We start from the raw sequence: 19,984 nt of genomic DNA on the forward strand, positions 1-19,984 counted from the left end.
AATAGTGAGTGCAGGTCTGGAGAATAATACAGGATGTAACTCAGGATCAGTAATGTATGTACACAGTGACTGCACCAGCAGAATAGTGAGTCGAGCTCTTGAGTATAATACAGGATGTAACTCAGGATCAGTAATGTAATGTATGTACACAGTGACTGCACCAGCAGAATAGTGAGCGCAGCTCTGGAGTATAATACAGGATGTAACTCAGGATCAGTAATGTAATGTATGTACACAGTGACTGCACCAGCAGAATAGTGAGCGCAGCTCTGGAGTATAATACAGGATGTAACTCAGGATCAGTAATGTAATGTATGTACACAGTGACTGCACCAGCAGAATAGTGAGTGCAACTCTGGAGTATAATACAGGATGTAACTCAGGATCAATACAGGATTAGTAATGTAATGTATGTACACGGTGACTGCACCAGCAGAATAGTGAGTGCAGCTCTGGAGTATATATAATACAGGATGTAACTCAGGATCAGTAATGTAATGTATATACACAGTGACTGCATCAGCAGAATAGTGAGTGCAGCTCTGGGATATAATACAGGATGTAACTCAGGAACAGTAATGTAATGTATATACACAGTGACTGCACCAGCAGAATAGTGAGTGCGGCTCTGGAGTATAATGCAGGATGTAACTCAGGATCAGTAATGTAATGTATACCGACAGTATAGATATATATATATATATATATATATATATATATATATATATATATATATATATATATATATACACACACATACATATATATATATAAATATATATATATTGTATAGTGTATAAGAATACACTGTATAAGTCATACATTTACAAAGTGTTACACTTAAGTCGATTTCTTGCATGAGGGAAGGATTTCATGTTTCCATCATGTTTCCGAACAATCGGATCTCCGTCTGTAACAATCGGTTCTCTTGTAATGAAGACAAATCTTGGAGTTGGACTTTTTAATCACATTCAGCCCTGACGTATTTTATTTCAATAGAAAACTTGTCATTTCCGTGAAAAGAAGCAATTTTAGGGCCGGTTAGTTTAGTGGATTCAATTTACAGGGTGAAAACCAGGTCAATGCGACTAAAGACCCTCAGAAAGTGCGGCACGATTGGCACATTTCATGCCCAAGCTGTGCGCGGTGCGCTCTGTATAATTCCATTGACAGAAACAAGAAAGCCATTTTCCTGCGAGAATGAGCTCTGTGGGTAATGAGAACAGCAGGGATGATGGAGGACGGGATGAAGTGCGAGGACGCGCCTGGAATACAGAGGCGAGGCCGCAGACCTGACGGAGGATCACCGCTACAGTGTGGGGGGCACAGATTTATGGGCTGGACGGTACAGGACGCAGCGCTCACAATACGGTGGCCCGTTCTGGGCGCAGATGACGGAGGGAGAAGATATTCACGGAAATTTTAGTTGCCCAAATCAATTGGAGCTTCTTAGATAATCTCTGGGCAGCCTGGGAGCCATCCGATATGGCCACTGTCACATCTGCAGTGATCGACGTCACTACGTTTTACCGGACTGCTATAATCACATTGGACTCTCGTGCATTGGACTCCACTGTACGTCACCGGTATATGAAGATCAGAGTCTGGGAAAGTAGGGTGAACCTCGAATAGTTAATACATTAATCATCACCATACTTTACTGAACACAGAGCTAAGAAATGGCGGAGCCGAACTTCCGACACCTTCACAGCAGAGGAGCGCCCGAGGCGGGTAGCCACTGTCCATGTACTGTACCTTTAATTTGTCCACATGGGTCACACCTCTATATGGCTGCAGATTAGTTGGAAATTCTCTAGGAAGAAATGGAGGAAATGTAATCCCGAGCCGCCCGGAACTCCGGAGCAATTTACTTTACGCAGGAGGGTTCCATTAATCAGGAGAACTAATGTTTCTGTATGTAGACAACCAGCGGTGTCCTCACCGGAGCTCATCAGACACGTGAAGAAGGAGGAACCGGCAGCGATGCATTATATACAGACACCTGCTATATACCAGCACCGCTACACGGGGTTATTATATACAGGCACAGATACATGTTATACACAGAGACCTGCTATATATCAGCACCGATACACTAGGTTATTATATACCAGCACCGATACATGTTATATACAGAGACCTGCTATATATCAGCACCGATACACCGGGTTATTATACACCAGCACCGATACATGTTATATACAGAGACCTGCTATATATCAGCACCGATACACGGGGTTATTATACACCAGCACCAATACATGTTATATACAGAGACCTGCTATATATCAGCACCGATACATGGGGTTATTATACACCAGCACCGATACATGTTATATACAGACACCTGCTATATATCAGCACCGATACACGGGGTTATTATATACCAGCACCGATAAATGCTATATACAGAGACCTGCTATATATCAGCACCGATACACGGGGTTATTATACACCAGCACCAATACATGTTATATACAGAGACCTGCTATATATCAGCACCGATACATGGGGTTATTATACACCAGCACCGATAAATGCTATATACAGACCCCTGCTATATATCAGCACCGATACAAGGGGTTATTATATACCAGCACAGATACATGTTATACACAGACACCTGCTATATATCAGCACCGATACAAGGGGTTATTATATACCAGCACCGATAAATGCTATATACAGACACCTGCTATATATCAGCACCGCTACACGGGGTTATTATATACCAGCACCGATAAATGCTATATACAGACACCTGCTATATATCAGCACCGATACACCGGGTTATTATACACCAGCACCGATACATGTTATATACAGAGACCTGCTATATATCACCACCGATACACGGGGTTATTATACACCAGCACCAATACATGTTATATACAGAGACCTGCTATATATCAGCACCGATACATGGGGTTATTATACACCAGCACCGATACATGTTATATACAGACACCTGCTATATATCAGCACCGCTACACGGGGTTATTATATACCAGCACCGATAAATGCTATATACAGAGACCTGCTATATATCAGCACCGATACACGGGGTTATTATACACCAGCACCAATACATGTTATATACAGAGACCTGCTATATATCAGCACCGATACATGGGGTTATTATACACCAGCACCGATAAATGCTATATACAGACCCCTGCTATATATCAGCACCGATACAAGGGGTTATTATATACCAGCACAGATACATGTTATACACAGACACCTGCTATATATCAGCACCGATACAAGGGGTTATTATATACCAGCACCGATAAATGCTATATACAGACACCTGCTATATATCAGCACCGCTACACGGGGTTATTATATACCAGCACCGATAAATGCTATATACAGACACCTGCTATATATCAGCACCGCTACACGGGGTTATTATATACCAGCACCGATAAATGCTATATACAGACACCTGCTATATATCAGCACCGATACAAGGGGTTATTATATACCAGCACCAATACATGTTATATACAGAGACCTGCTATATATCAGCACCGATACATGGGGTTATTATACACCAGCACCGATAAATGCTATATACAGACCCCTGCTATATATCAGCACCGATACAAGGGGTTATTATATACCAGCACAGATACATGTTATACACAGACACCTGCTATATATCAGCACCGATACAAGGGGTTATTATATACCAGCACCGATAAATGCTATATACAGACACCTGCTATATATCAGCACCGCTACACGGGGTTATTATATACCAGCACCGATAAATGCTATATACAGACACCTGCTATATATCAGCACCGATACAAGGGGTTATTATACACCAGCACCGATACATGTTATATACAGACACCTGCTATATATCAGCACCGCTACACGGAGTTATTATATACCAGCACCGATACATGTTATATACAGAGACCTGCTATATATCAGCACCGCTACACGGAGTTATTATATACCAGCACCGATACATGTTATATACAGACACCTGCTATATATCAGCACCGATACAAGGGGTTATTATATACCAGCACCGATACATGTTATATACAGACACATGCTATATATCAGCACCGATACACAGGGTTATTATATACCAGCACCGATACATGTTATATACACACACCTGCTATATATCAGCACTGATACATGGGGTTATTATATACCAGCACCGATACATGTTATATACAGACACCTGCTATATATCAGCACCGATACATGTTATATACAGACACCTGCTATATATCAGCACCGCTACACAGAGTTATTACATACAGGCACAGATACATGTTATATACAGACACCTGCTATATATCAGCACCGCTACACAGAGTTATTACATACAGGCACAGATACATGTTATATACAGACACCTGCTATATATCAGCACCGCTACACAGAGTTATTACATATAGGCACAGATACATGTTATATACAGACACCTGCTATATATCAGCACCGCTACACAGAGTTATTACATACAGGCACAGATACATGTTATATACAGACACCTGCTATATATCAGCACCGCTACACAGAGTTATTACATACAGGCACAGATACATGTTATATACAGACACCTGCTATATATCAGCACCGCTACACAGAGTTATTACATATAGGCACAGATACATGTTATATACAGACACCTGCTATATATCAGCACCGCTACACAGAGTTATTACATACAGGCACAGATACATGTTATATACAGACACCTGCTATATATCAGCACCGCTACACAGAGTTATTACATACAGGCACAGATACATGTTATATACAGACACCTGCTATATATCAGCACCGCTACACAGAGTTATTACATATAGGCACAGATACATGTTATATACAGACACCTGCTATATATCAGCGCCGCTACACAGAGTTATTACATACAGGCACAGATACATGTTATATACAGACACCTGCTATATATCAGCACCGCTACACAGAGTTATTACATACAGGCACAGATACATGTTATATACAGACACCTGCTATATATCAGCACCGATACAAGGGGTTATTATATACCAGCACCGATACATGTTATATACAGACACATGCTATATATCAGCACCGATACACAGGGTTATTATATACCAGCACCGATACATGTTATATACACACACCTGCTATATATCAGCACTGATACATGGGGTTATTATATACCAGCACCGATACATGTTATATACAGACACCTGCTATATATCAGCACCGATACATGTTATATACAGACACCTGCTATATATCAGCACCGCTACACAGAGTTATTACATACAGGCACAGATACATGTTATATACAGACACCTGCTATATATCAGCACCGCTACACAGAGTTATTACATATAGGCACAGATACATGTTATATACAGACACCTGCTATATATCAGCGCCGCTACACAGAGTTATTACATACAGGCACAGATACATGTTATATACAGACACCTGCTATATATCAGCGCCGCTACACAGAGTTATTACATACAGGCACAGATACATGTTATATACAGACACCTGCTATATATCAGCGCCGCTACACGGGGTTATTATATACCAGCACCGATAAATGCTATATACAGACACCTGCTATATATCAGCACCGCTACACGGGGTTATTATATACCAGCACCGATACATGTTATATACAGACAACTGCTATATATCAGCACCGATACACGGGGTTATTATATACCAGCACCGATACATGTTATACACAGACACCTGCTATATATCAGCACCGCTACACGGGGTTATTATATACCAGCACCGATAAATGCTATATACAGACACCTGCTATATATCAGCACCGCTACACGGGGTTATTATATACCAGCACCGATAAATGCTATATACAGACACCTGCTATATATCAGCACCGATACAAGGGGTTATTATATACCAGCACCGATACATGTTATACACAGACACCTGCTATATATCAGCACCGATACAAGGGGTTATTATATACCAGCACCGATACATGTTATATACAGACACCTGCTATATATCAGCACCGCTACACGGAGTTATTATATACCAGCACCGATACATGTTATATACAGACACCTGCTATATATCAGCACTGATACACGGGGTTATTATATACCAGCACCGATACATGTTATATACAGACACCTGCTATATATCAGCACCGCTACACGGAGTTATTATATACCAGCACCGATACATGTTATATACAGAGACCTGCTATATATCAGCACCGCTACACGGAGATATTATATACCAGCACCGATACATGTTATACACAGAGACCTGCTATATATCAGCACCGATACAAGGGGTTATTATATACCAGCACCGATACATGTTATATACAGACACATGCTATATATCAGCACCGATACACAGGGTTATTATATACCAGCACCGATACATGTTATATACACACACCTGCTATATATCAGCACCGCTACACGGGGTTATTATATACCAGCACCGATACATGTTATATACAGACAACTGCTATATATCAGCACCGATACACGGGGTTATTATATACCAGCACCGATACATGTTATACACAGACACCTGCTATATATCAGCACCGCTACACGGGGTTATTATATACCAGCACCGATAAATGCTATATACAGACACCTGCTATATATCAGCACCGCTACACGGGGTTATTATATACCAGCACCGATAAATGCTATATACAGACACCTGCTATATATCAGCTCCGATACACGGGATTATTATATACCAGCACGATAGATGTTATATACAGACACCTGCTATATATCAGCACCGATACATGTTATATACAGACACCTGCTATATATCAGCACCGATACACGGGGTTATTATATACCAGCACCGATAGATGTTATACACAGAGACCTGCTATATATCAGCACCGATACACTAGGTCATTATATACCAGCACCGATACATGTTATATACACACACCTGCTATATATCAGCACCGCTACACGGGGTTATTATATACCAGCACCGATACATGTTATATACAGACACCTGCTATATATCAGCACTGATACATGGGGTTATTAAATACCAGCACCGATACATGTTATATACAGACACCTGCTATATATCAGCACTGATACATGGGGTTATTATACACCAGCACCGATACATGTTATATACAGACACCTGCTATATATCAGCACCGATACACGGGATAATTATATACCAGCACGATAGATGTTATATACAGACACCTGCTATATATCAGCACCGATACATGTTATATACAGACACCTGCTATATATCAGCACCGCTACACAGAGTTATTATATACAGGCACAGATACATGTTATATACAGACACCTGCTATATATCAGCACCGCTACACAGAGTTATTATATACAGGCACAGATACATGTTATATACAGACACCTGCTATATATCAGCGCCGCTACACGGGTTATTATATACCAGCACCGATAAATGCTATATACAGACACCTGCTATATATCAGCACCGCTACACGGGGTTATTATATACCAGCACCGATAAATGCTATATACAGACAACTGCTATATATCAGCACCGATACAAGGGGTTATTATATACCAGCACCGATACATGTTATATACAGACACCTGCTATATATCAGCACCGCTACACGAAGTTATTATATACCAGCACCGATACATGTTATATACAGAGACCTGCTATATATCAGCACCGCTACACGGAGTTATTATATACCAGCACCGATACATGTTATATACAGAGACCTGCTATATATCAGCACCGATACAAGGGGTTATTATATACCAGCACCGATACATGTTATATACAGAGACCTGCTATATATCAGCACCGATACAAGGGGTTATTATATACCAGCACCGATACATGTTATATACACACACCTGCTATATATCAGCACCGATACATGGGGTTATTATATACCAGCACCGATACATGTTATATACAGACACCTGCTATATATCAGCACCGATACACGGGATTATTATATACCAGCACGATAGATGTTATATACAGACACCTGCTATATATCAGCACCGATACATGTTATATACAGGCACCTGCTATATATCAGCACCGATACACTAGGTTATTATATACCAGCACCGATACATGTTATACACAGACACCTGCTATATATCAGCACTGATACACGGGGTTATTATATACACACACCTGCTATATATCAGCACCGCTACACGGGGTTATTATATACCAGCACCGACACATGTTATACACAGAGACCTGCTATATATCAGCACCGCTACACGGGGTTATTAAATACCAGCACCGATACATGTTATATACAGACACCTGCTATATATCAGCACTGATACATGGGGTTATTATACACCAGCACCGATACATGTTATACACACATACATTGGCCAATTTATGCGTGAAGTACCTTCCTTTTTTCATAGCAATTTTTGCAGATAAATATTTCATGTGTACATTATATAGCGCTTTTTTCCCTATTTTCTATGGCAGTAATGCATTTTCCATATGCTAGAGTAATCATTCTTGGTAAATAATGGTGCAACCTTTATCGTTTTTCAACTTATATGATTTTTTAGCGTCTGTTCACACTAGCTTGGATGTGCTGGTCTTGTTCTCTATTTGTATTAAGCCTTTCTGGACATGTGCACTCCCAGTCCCAAGAGCCACAGGTGATTTTAATTAGTTAGCTGGTTCACTCCTGACCCATAAATCGTAGGCTTTTTTCAGCACGAACAATGTCGGAGAAAGCTGAAGACTACGGAGTGCAGAGAATACCTCCGGAAGGTAATGAACGGCCCCGAAAGCAGATGCGGCCGGGAAACAGCAGGACGGGAGGATGCGTCGTTGGACAGGTAAGTATAATTATAATGTTTATTATTAATTTTATGCTTTCTTTTGCAGACCCCCCCCCTCCCATCCCATATCTGTAAAGTCCAAGTTCGGGGTTCGGACGCAAGTTCGCGTCATCTCAGGCCCCAATCTCGAACTTTACAGAAAAACTTGGGCGAACCCGCCGATCCCGATCATCAGGGGGTTCGCCCATCCACTCTTCCTCCAGACTCTGGGACCTTGATTTACAAATGAAATGCAAAATGTACTTTCCTTGTGGAGTGTGTCAGTGACTGCCTTCTGGACATCTGTCAAGTCAGCAGTCTTCCCCATGATTGTGGAGCTACTGAAACAGACTAAGGGACCTTTTTAAATGCTTAGGAAGCCGTTGCAGGTGTTTTTTTGTCAATTATTCTAATTTACCGAGATAATGACTTTTGGGTTTTCATTGGCTGTAAGCCATAATCATCAACATTAACAGAAATAAACACTTGAAATAGATCACTCGGTTTGTAATGTCTCTATATAATATATGAGTTTTACTTTTGTATTGAAGAACTGAAATAAATTAACCTTTTGATTATATTCTAATTTTGTGAGAAGCACCTGTACATGCTGTTATATACCAGAGCATAGACATGGTGTTATATACCAGAGCATATACATGGTGCTATATACCAGAGCATATACATGGTGCTATATACCAGAGCATATACATGGTGCTATATACCAGAGCATATACATGGTGTTATATACCAGAGCATATACAGTTAGGTCCATATATATTTGGACAGCGACAACATTTTTCTAATTTTGGTTATAGACATTACCACAATGAATTTTAAATAAAACAATTCAGATGCAGTTGAAGTTCAGACTTTCAGCTTTCATTTGAGGGTATCCACATTAAAATTGGATGAAGGGTTTAGGAGTTTCAGCTCCTTAACATGTGCCACCCTGTTTTTAAAGGGACCAAAAGTAATTGGACAGATTCAATAATTTTAAATAAAATGTTCATTTTTAGTACTTGGTTGAAAACCCTTTGTTGGCAATGACTGCCTGAAGTCTTGAACTCATGGACATCACCAGACGCTGAGTTTCCTCCTTTTTGATGCTCGGCCAGGCCTTCACTGCGGTGGTTTTCAGTTGCTGTTTGTTTGTGGGTCGTTCTGTCTGAAGTTTAGTCTTTAACAAGTGAAATGCTGCTCAGTTGGGTTGAGATCAGGGGACTGACTTGGCCATTCCAGAATATTCCACTTCTTTGCTTTAATAAACTCCTGGGTTGCTTTCGCTTTATGTTTTGGGTCATTGTCCATCTATAGTATGAAACGACGACCAATCAGTTTGGCTGCATGTTGCTGGATCTGAGCACACAGTATTGCGGCTCTGAAGACCTCAGAATTCATTCAACTGCTTCTGTCCTGTGTCACATCATCAATAAACACTAGTGACCCAGTGCCACTGGCGGCCATGCATGCCCAGGCCATCACACTGCCTCCACCGTGTTTTACAGATGGTGTGGTATGCTTTGGATCATGAGCTGTACCGCGCCTTCTCCATACTTTTCTCTTTCCATCATTCTGGTAGAGTTTGATCTTGGTTTCATCTGTCCAAAGAATGTTCTTCCAGAACTGTGCTGGCTTTTGTAGATGTTTTTTAGCCTTTTTATTCTTGATGCTTATGAGTGGCTCGCACCGTGCAGTGAACCCTCTGTAGTTACTTTCATGCAGTCTTCTCTTTATGGTAGATTTGGATATTGATGCGCTGACCTCCTGGAGAGTGTTGGTCACTTGGTTGGCTGTTGTGAAGGGGTTTCTCTTCACTACGGAGATTATTCTGCGATCATCCACCACTGTTCACCCGTGCTTTGTTTCTTTCTCAGGATGTACCAAACTGTAGATTTTGCCACTCCTAATATTGTAGCAATCTCTCGGATGGGTTTTTTCTGTTTTCGCAGCTTAAGGATGGCTTGTTTCACCTGCATGGAGAGCTCCTTTGACCGAATGTTTACTTCACAGCAAAACCTTCCAAATGCAAACACCACACCTCAAATCAACTCCAGGCCTTTTATCTGCTTAATTGAGAATGACATAACGAAGGGATTGCCTACACCACTCCATGAAATAGCCTTGAGTCAATTGTCCAATTACTTTTGGTCCCTTTAAAAACAGGGTGGCACACGTTAAGGAGCTGAAACTCCTGAACCCTTCATCCAATTTTAATGTGGAGACCCTCAAATGAAAGCTGAAAGTCTGAACTTCAACTGCATCTGAATTGTTTTGTTTAAAATTCATTGTGTTAATGTCTATAACCAAAATTAGAAAAATGTTGTCCTTGTCCAAATATATATGGACCTAACTGTTCATGGTGTTATATACCAGAGCATAGACATGGTGCTATATACCAGAGCATAGACATGGTGCTATATACCAGAGCATAGACATGGTGCTATATACCAGAGCATAGACATGGTGCTATATACCAGAGCATAGACATGGTGCTATATACCAGAGAATAGACATGGTGCTATATACCAGAGAATAGACATGGTGTTATATACCAGAGCATAGACATGGTGTTATATACCAGAGCATAGACATGGTGTTATATACCAGAGCATAGACATGGTGTTATATACCAGAGCATAGACATGGTGTTATATACCAGAGCATATACATGGTGTTATATACCAGAGCATATACATTGTATTATATACCAGAGCATATACATGGTGTTATATACCAGAGCATATACATGGTGTTATATACCAGAGCATATACATGGTGTTATACCAGAGCATATACATGGTGCTATATACCAGAGCATATACATGGTGTTATACCAGAGCATATACATGGTGTTATATACCAGAGCATATGCATGGTGCTATATACCAGAGCTTATACATGGTGTTATACCAGAGCATATACAGTTAGGTCCATATATATTTGGACAGCGACAACATTTTTCTAATTTTGGTTATAGACATTACCACAATGAATTTTAAATAAAACAATTCAGATGCAGTTGAAGTTCAGACTTTCAGCTTTCATTTGAGGGTATCCACATTAAAATTGGATGAAGGGTTTAGGAGTTTCAGCTCCTTAACATGTATTCTAATTTTGTGAGAAGCACCTGTACATGGTGTTATATACCAGAGCATAGACATGGTGTTATATACCAGAGCATATACATGGTGTCATATACCAGAGCATATACATGGTGCTATATACCAGAGCATATACATGGTGTTATATACCAGAGCACATACATGGTGTTATATACCAGAGCATATACATGGTGCTATATACCAGAGCATATACATGGTATTATATACCAGAGCATATACATGGTGCTATATACCAGAGCATATACATGGTGTTATATACCAGAGCATATACATGGTGTTATACCAGAGCATATACATGGTGTTATATACCAGAGCATATACATGGTGTTATATACCAGAGCATATACATGGTGTTATATACCAGAGCATATACAGTGGGGCAAAAAAGTATTTAGTCAGTCAGCAATAGTGCAAGTTCCACCACTTAAAAAGATGAGAGGCGTCTGTAATTTACATCATAGGTAGACCTCAACTATGGGAGACAAACTGAGAAAAAAAAATCCAGAAAATCACATTGTCTGTTTTTTTATCATTTTTTTTGCATATTATGGTGGAAAATAAGTATTTGGTCAGAAACAAACAATCAAGATTTCTGGCTCTCACAGACCTGTAACTTCTTCTTTAAGAGTCTCCTCTTTCCTCCACTCATTACCTGTAGTAATGGCACCTGTTTAAACTTGTTATCAGTATAAAAAGACACCTGTGCACACCCTCAAACAGTCTGACTCCAAACTCCACTATGGTGAAGACCAAAGAGCTGTCAAAGGACACCAGAAACAAAATTGTAGCCCTGCACCAGGCTGGGAAGACTGAATCTGCAATAGCCAACCAGCTTGGAGTGAAGAAATCAACAGAGGGAGCAATAATTAGAAAATGGAAGACATACAAGACCACTGATAATCTCCCTCGATCTGGGGCTCCACGCAAAATTCCACCCCGTGGGGTCAGAATGATCACAAGAACGGTGAGCAAAAATCCCAGAACCACGCGGGGGGACCTAGTGAATGAAATGCAGAGAGCTGGGACCAATGTAACAAGGCCTACCATAAGTAACACACTACGCCACCATGGACTCAGATCCTGCAGTGCCAGACGTGTCCCACTGCTTAAGCCAGTACATGTCCGGGCCCGTCTGAAGTTTGCTAGAGAGCATTTGGATGATCCAGAGGAGTTTTGGGAGAATGCCCTATGGTCTGATGAAACCAAACTGGAACTGTTTGGTAGAAACACAACTTGTCGTGTTTGGAGGAAAAAGAATACTGAGTTGCATCCATCAAACACCATACCTAATGTAAAGCATGGTGGTGGAAACATCATGCTTTGGGGCTGTTTCTCTGCAAAGGGGCCAGGACGACTGATCCGGGTACATGAAAGAATGAATGGGCCATGTATCGTGAGATTTTGAGTGCAAACCTCCTTCCATCAGCAAGGGCATTGAAGATGAAACGTGGCTGGGTCTTTCAACATGACAATGATCCAAAGCACACCGCCAGGGCAACGAAGGAGTGGCTTCGTAAGAAGCATTTCAAGGTCCTGGAGTGGCCTAGCCAGTCTCCAGATCTCAACCCTATAGAAAACCTTTGGAGGGAGTTGAAAGTCCGTGTTGCCAAGCGAAAAGCCAAAAACATCACTGCTCTAGAGGAGATCTGCATGGAGGAATGGGCCAACATATCAACAACAGTGTGTGGCAACCTTGTGAAGACTTACTGAAAACGTTTGACCTCTGTCATTGCCAACAAAGGATATATTACAAAGTATTGAGATGAAATTTTGTTTCTGACCAAATACTTATTTTCCACCATAATATGCAAATAAATTGTTAAAAAAACAGACAATGTGATTTTCTGGATTTTTTTTTCTCAGTTTGTCTCCCATAGTTGAGGTCTACCTATGATGTAAATTACAGACGCCTCTCATCTTTTTAAGTGGTGGAACTTGCACTATTGCTGACTGACTAAATACTTTTTTGCCCCACTGTACATGGTGTTATATACCAGAGCATATACATGGTGCTATATACCAGAGCATATACATGGTATTATATACCAGAGCATATACATGGTGCTATATACCAGAGCATATACATGGTGTTATACCAGAGCATATACATGGTGTTATATACCAGAGCATATACATGGTGCTATATACCAGAGCATATACATGGTGCTATATACCAGAGCATATACATGGTGTTATACCAGAGCATATACATGGTGTTATATACCAGAGCATATACATGGTGTTATATACCAGAGCATATACATGGTGTTATATACCAGAGCATATACATGGTGTTATATACCAGAGCATATACATGGTGTTATATACCAGAGCATATACATGGTGCTACAGTTAGGGCCAGAAATATTTGGACAGTGACACAATTTTCGCGAGTTGGGCTCTGCATGCCACCACATTGGATTTGAAATGAAACCTCTACAACAGAATTCAAGTGCAGATTGTAACGTTTAATTTGAAGGGTTGAACAAAAATATCTGATAGAAAATGTAGGAATTGTACACATTTCTTTACAAACACTCCACATTTTAGGAGGTCAAAAGTAATTGGACAAATAAACATAACCCAAACAAAATATTTTTATTTTCAATATTTTGTTGCAAATCCTTTGGAGGCAATCACTGCCTTAAGTCTGGAACCCATGGACATCACCAAACGCTGGGTTTCCTCCTTCTTAATGCTTTGCCAGGCCTTTACAGCCGCAGCCTTCAGGTCTTGCTTGTTTGTGGGTCTTTCCATCTTAAGTCTGGATTTGAGCAAGTGAAATGCATGCTCAATTGGGTTTAGATCTGGAGATTGACTTGGCCATTGCAGAATGTGCCACTTTTTGGCACTCATGAACTCCTGGGTAGCTTTGGCTGTATGCTTGGGGTCATTGTCCATCTGTACTATGAAGCGCCGTCCAATCAACTTTGCAGCATTTGGCTGAATCTGGGCTGAAAGTATATCCCGGTACACTTCAGAATTCATCCGGCTACTCTTGTCTGCTCTTATGTCATCAATAAACACAAGTGACCCAGTGCCATTGAAAGCCATGCATGCCCATGCCATCACGTTGCCTCCACCATGTTTTACAGAGGATGTGGTGTGCCTTGGATCATGTGCCGTTCCCTTTCTTCTCCAAACTTTTTTCTTCCCATCATTCTGGTACAGGTTGATCTTTGTCTCATCTGTCCATAGAATACTTTTCCAGAACTGAGCTGGCTTCTTGAGGTGTTTTTCTGCAAATTTAACTCTGGCCTGTCTATTTTTGGTATTGATGAATGGTTTGCATCTAGATGTGAACCCTTTGTATTTACTGTCATGGAGTCTTCTCTTTACTGTTGACTTAGAGACAGATACACCTACTTCACTGAGAGTGTTCTGGACTTTAGTTGATGTTGTGAACGGGTTCTTCTTCACCAAATTAAGTATGCGGCGATCATCCACCACTGTTGTCATCCGTGGACGCCCAGGCCTTTTTGAGTTCCCAAGCTCACCAGTCAATTCCTTTTTTCTCAGAATGTACCCAACTGTTGATTTTGCTACTCCAAGCATGTCTGCTATCTCTCTGATGGATTTTTTCTTTTTTTTCAGCCTCAGGATGTTCTGCTTCACCTCAATTGAGAGTTCCTTTGACCGCATGTTGTCTGCTCACAGCAACAGCTTCCAAATGCAAAACCACACACCTGGAATCCACCCCTGACCTTTTAACTACTTCATTGATTACAGGTTAACGAGGGAGACGCCTTCAGAGTTAATTGCAGCCCTTAGAGTCCATTGTCCAATTACTTTTGGTCCCTTGAAAAAGAGGACGCTATGCATTACAGAGCTATGATTCCGAAACCCTTTCTCCGATTTGGATGTGGAAACTATCATATTGCAGCTGGGAGTGTGCACTTTCAGCCCATATTATATATATATATATATAATTGTATTTCTGAACATGTTATTGTAAACAGCTAAAATAACAAAACTTGTGTCACTGTCCAAATATTTCTGGCCCTAACTGTATATACCAGAGCATATACATGGTGTTATACCAGAGCATATACATGGTGCTATATACCAGAGCATAGACATGGTGCTATATACCAGAGAATAGACATGGTGCTATATACCAGAGCATATACATGGTGTTATATACCAGAGCATAGACATGGTGCTATATACCAGAGAATAGACATGGTGCTATATACCAGAGCATATACATGGTGTTATATACCAGAGCATAGACATGGTGTTATATACCAGAGCATAGACATGGTGTTATATACCAGAGCATAGACATGGTGTTATATACCAGAGCATATACATGGTGTTATATACCAGAGCATATACATGGTGTTATATACCAGAGCATATACATGGTGTTATATACCAGAGCATATACATGGTGTTATATACCAGAGCATATACATGGTGTTATATACCAGAGCATATACATGGTGTTATATACCAGAGCATATACATGGTGTTATATACCAGAGCATATACATGGTGTTATATACCAGAGCATATACATGGTGTTATATACCAGAGCATATACATGGTGTTATATACCAGAGCATATACATGGTGTTATACCAGAGCATATACATGGTGTTATATACCAGAGCATATACATGGTGTTATATACCAGAGCATATACATGGTGTTATATACCAGAGCATATACATGGTGTTATATACCAGAGCATATACATGGTGTTATATACCAGAGCATATACATGGTGTTATATACCAGAGCATATACATGGTGCTATATACCAGAGCATATACATGGTGTTATATACCAGAGCATATACATGGTGTTATATACCAGAGCATATACATGGTGTTATATACCAGAGCATATACATGGTGTTATATACCAGAGCATATACATGGTGTTATATACCAGAGCATATACATGGTGTTATATACCAGAGCATATACATGGTGTTATATACCAGAGCATATACATGGTGTTATACCAGAGCATATACATGGTGTTATATACCAGAGCATATACATGGTGTTATATACCAGAGCATATACATGGTGTTATATACCAGAGCATATACATGGTGTTATATACCAGAGCATATACATGGTGTTATATACCAGAGCATATACATGGTGTTATATACCAGAGCATATACATGGTGCTATATACCAGGGCATAGACATGGTGTAATATACCAGAGCATAGACATGGTGTTATATACCAGAGCATATACATGGTGCTATATACCAGAGCATATACATGGTGTTATATACCAGAGCATATACATGGTGTTATATACCAGAGCATATACATGGTGTTATACCAGAGCATATACATGGTGTTATATACCAGAGCATATACATGGTGTTATACCAGAGCATATACATGGTGTTATACCAGAGCATATACATGGTGTTATATACCAGAGCAGACACACCATGCTATTGTCCACCAGCAGTGGTATGGGTTATTGATTAGTGGGACGTCTACCATTAAGACATATTGGCCTAATCAATTATCAAAATATTGGGGTTTGGATAAGACTTTAATTATGGGGGACAAGGCAAAATAAGGTCTAGTCTCCCCCATGTTTACCGACCAATCATGCACACGCTGAGGGCCCCCTCTTAAATATCCCCACCCCATGAATGTTTAGAGGACATGGAATGAATTATTATTCTCCTTGTATTCCAGGCAACGATATTTTGATTTTTCCATTGTCTGCAGAGTCCTGCTCTCGGTCTACAAGTAATATAAATCTTTTTCTGCCCTGAAATTACACAACGCCAGATCAATTCTCATTCCATCAGTTCCCGGCAGGACCCCCATAATGAGAAGGGGACGCAAAACGGAACGGCAACACCGAAAAATGTTTTACAGACAACAGTCATGGAATTAGCACTGGGCCGCGGTTATTATAATAAAACGCCCGAGCATGACTACAAGATACATAGAAATCTATTGTACTAGATCCCGGCTATTACTGGCGAGGGGGGTGATGGAGGGGATAGGTTTAGTTAGTGTCTGACACTTCATTTATCATCTCCTGCTGCCCAACCTTGCAGTAAATGAACAATAAACCACATTATCCCCACTGAGCAGAGGCTTTTTTCTTGGTAGGAGACCATAAATTCTACATATGTGTGAAGACAAACACCAAGATCCTCTCCGTCTTTTTCTAGAATGCATTGCTTTGTAATTAAATGGCAACTCCACAGAAAACCACCACCTATATATAAATGAGACATGAGAAAGTATCACCACTAATTGCACCATCTTATATTCAGTTCTGGTTCTGATCCATAGGACTATTTTGCAAGGTAACTCAATCCTTCCAACAAGAGAGGAATTTCATATGAAACAAAAGGCTAGGCCGACCTCTGAGCACAAAAGTAAGGCTTAAATAAGGATATAATCAATATAATCCTGTACTTAAATTACTGCCCGTATTATACTCCAGAGCTGCAAGCACTATTCTGCTGGTGCAGTCACTGTGTACATACATTACATTACTGATCCTGAGTTACATCCTGTATTATACCCCAGAGCTGCACTCACTATTCTGCTGGTGCAGTCACTGTGTACATACATTACATTACTGATCCTGAGTTACATCCTGTATTATACCCCAGAGCTGCACTCACTATTCTGCTGGTGCTGTCACTGTGTACATACATTACATTACTGATCCTGAGTTACATCCTGTATTATACCCCAGAGCTGCACTCACTATTCTGCTGGTGCAGTCACTGTGTACATACATTACATTACTGATCCTGAGTTACATCCTGTATTATACCCCAGAGCTGCACTCACTATTCTGCTGGTGCTGTCACTGTGTACATACATTACATTACTGATCCTGAGTTACATCCTGTATTATACCCCAGAGCTGCACTCACTATTCTGCTGGTGCTGTCACTGTGTACATACATTACATTACTTATCCTGTAGTGAACCCCAGTTACATCCTGTATTACACCCCAGAGCTGCACTCACTGTTCTGCTTCTTATTCTTTGGAAATTGCAAGCATGTGAGTAGACTCCAAATAGCTTAACTAGCCTTCTCCACCAGAGAGGAAAAGTTAGTTTTTCCTTTATCAGATGACTTTTTATCACTAGGTGTAAAGACGACACAAAAAAACAAGTCCGCGGCCAAGCTCAGTGCAGACTCCTAACTTCTGCGTCACTTACAGTGAAGATAAAAGATTCGATTCTACCCTTCCAACCTGTAGATCAGCCGCTGAATTCAGTAATTGGCAATGAAGTGAAACAACCAGTATTCTAGAAAGTTACAGAATTGTTCATGACACATTGGTTGAGTTTCAGAAAACCCCTTTAAACTCTTTCTTTACAGCACTGACATTTCCCGGTGTCACACTTGTCAGTGTGGCTGAAGGTCTGCGGAGAAGGAATATCAGACGCCCTTGCAGCTCGGTCACGATCCCAGTTACGCAGACCCCACCACTCACCGTGCACGCCCCGTCCCTGGTGATCGGCAGCGAGAAGTCTGCGCAGAAATCCAAATCTTTCACTGTGGTCGTCCGGCAGATAATGTCCTAAAATGGGGTGGGGGAAATAATAGGAAAAACTTAATGTACAGAAGTAGAGTCCATGTCCTGGATGGAGAAGATAAGACGCAACCTGCAGCCTGCGAGAGGCTACGACGTGCGTCGCGGGAGGCATCATTGTGGTCACAGACGCTCCTGATATGTAGCTAGTTACGCAGCCAAAAAAAGCAAAATCCCAACAAATATATATATATATATATATATATATATATATATATATATATATATATATATATATATATATATATATATATATTCACCAGTCCCAGTTCAACTGCCGTGCGCCGCTGCGTCTTCCGCATCCTCTGCAGTGACCGTTCAGGCAGAGGGCGCGCACTAACCACGTCATCGCACTCTCTGACCTGAACGTCACAGGCAGAGGACGCGGAAGACGGAGCAGCGCACGGCGGTGGAACGGGGAAATGTGAATATCGTGCAATGCTCACCTCCCCCGTTATACTCACCT

The 19,984-nt window shown here is 40.7% G+C and overlaps 1 protein-coding gene across 1 annotated transcript in view; it reads right to left on the bottom strand.

Moving 5' to 3' along the window:
• PRMT3 (protein arginine methyltransferase 3) overlaps nt 1-19,984 on the bottom strand; it is a 95,181-nt gene that overhangs the window by 20,865 nt on the left and 54,332 nt on the right. The window contains exon 13 of the mRNA XM_069740250.1: nt 19,420-19,506. Coding sequence (XP_069596351.1) covers nt 19,420-19,506 — 87 coding nt within the window. The remainder of the gene's footprint in view (nt 1-19,419; nt 19,507-19,984) is intronic.

This window comes from Ranitomeya imitator, chromosome 9, assembly GCF_032444005.1.
Source record: "Ranitomeya imitator isolate aRanImi1 chromosome 9, aRanImi1.pri, whole genome shotgun sequence".
In the NCBI taxonomy this organism is placed as follows: Eukaryota; Metazoa; Chordata; class Amphibia; order Anura; family Dendrobatidae; genus Ranitomeya; species Ranitomeya imitator.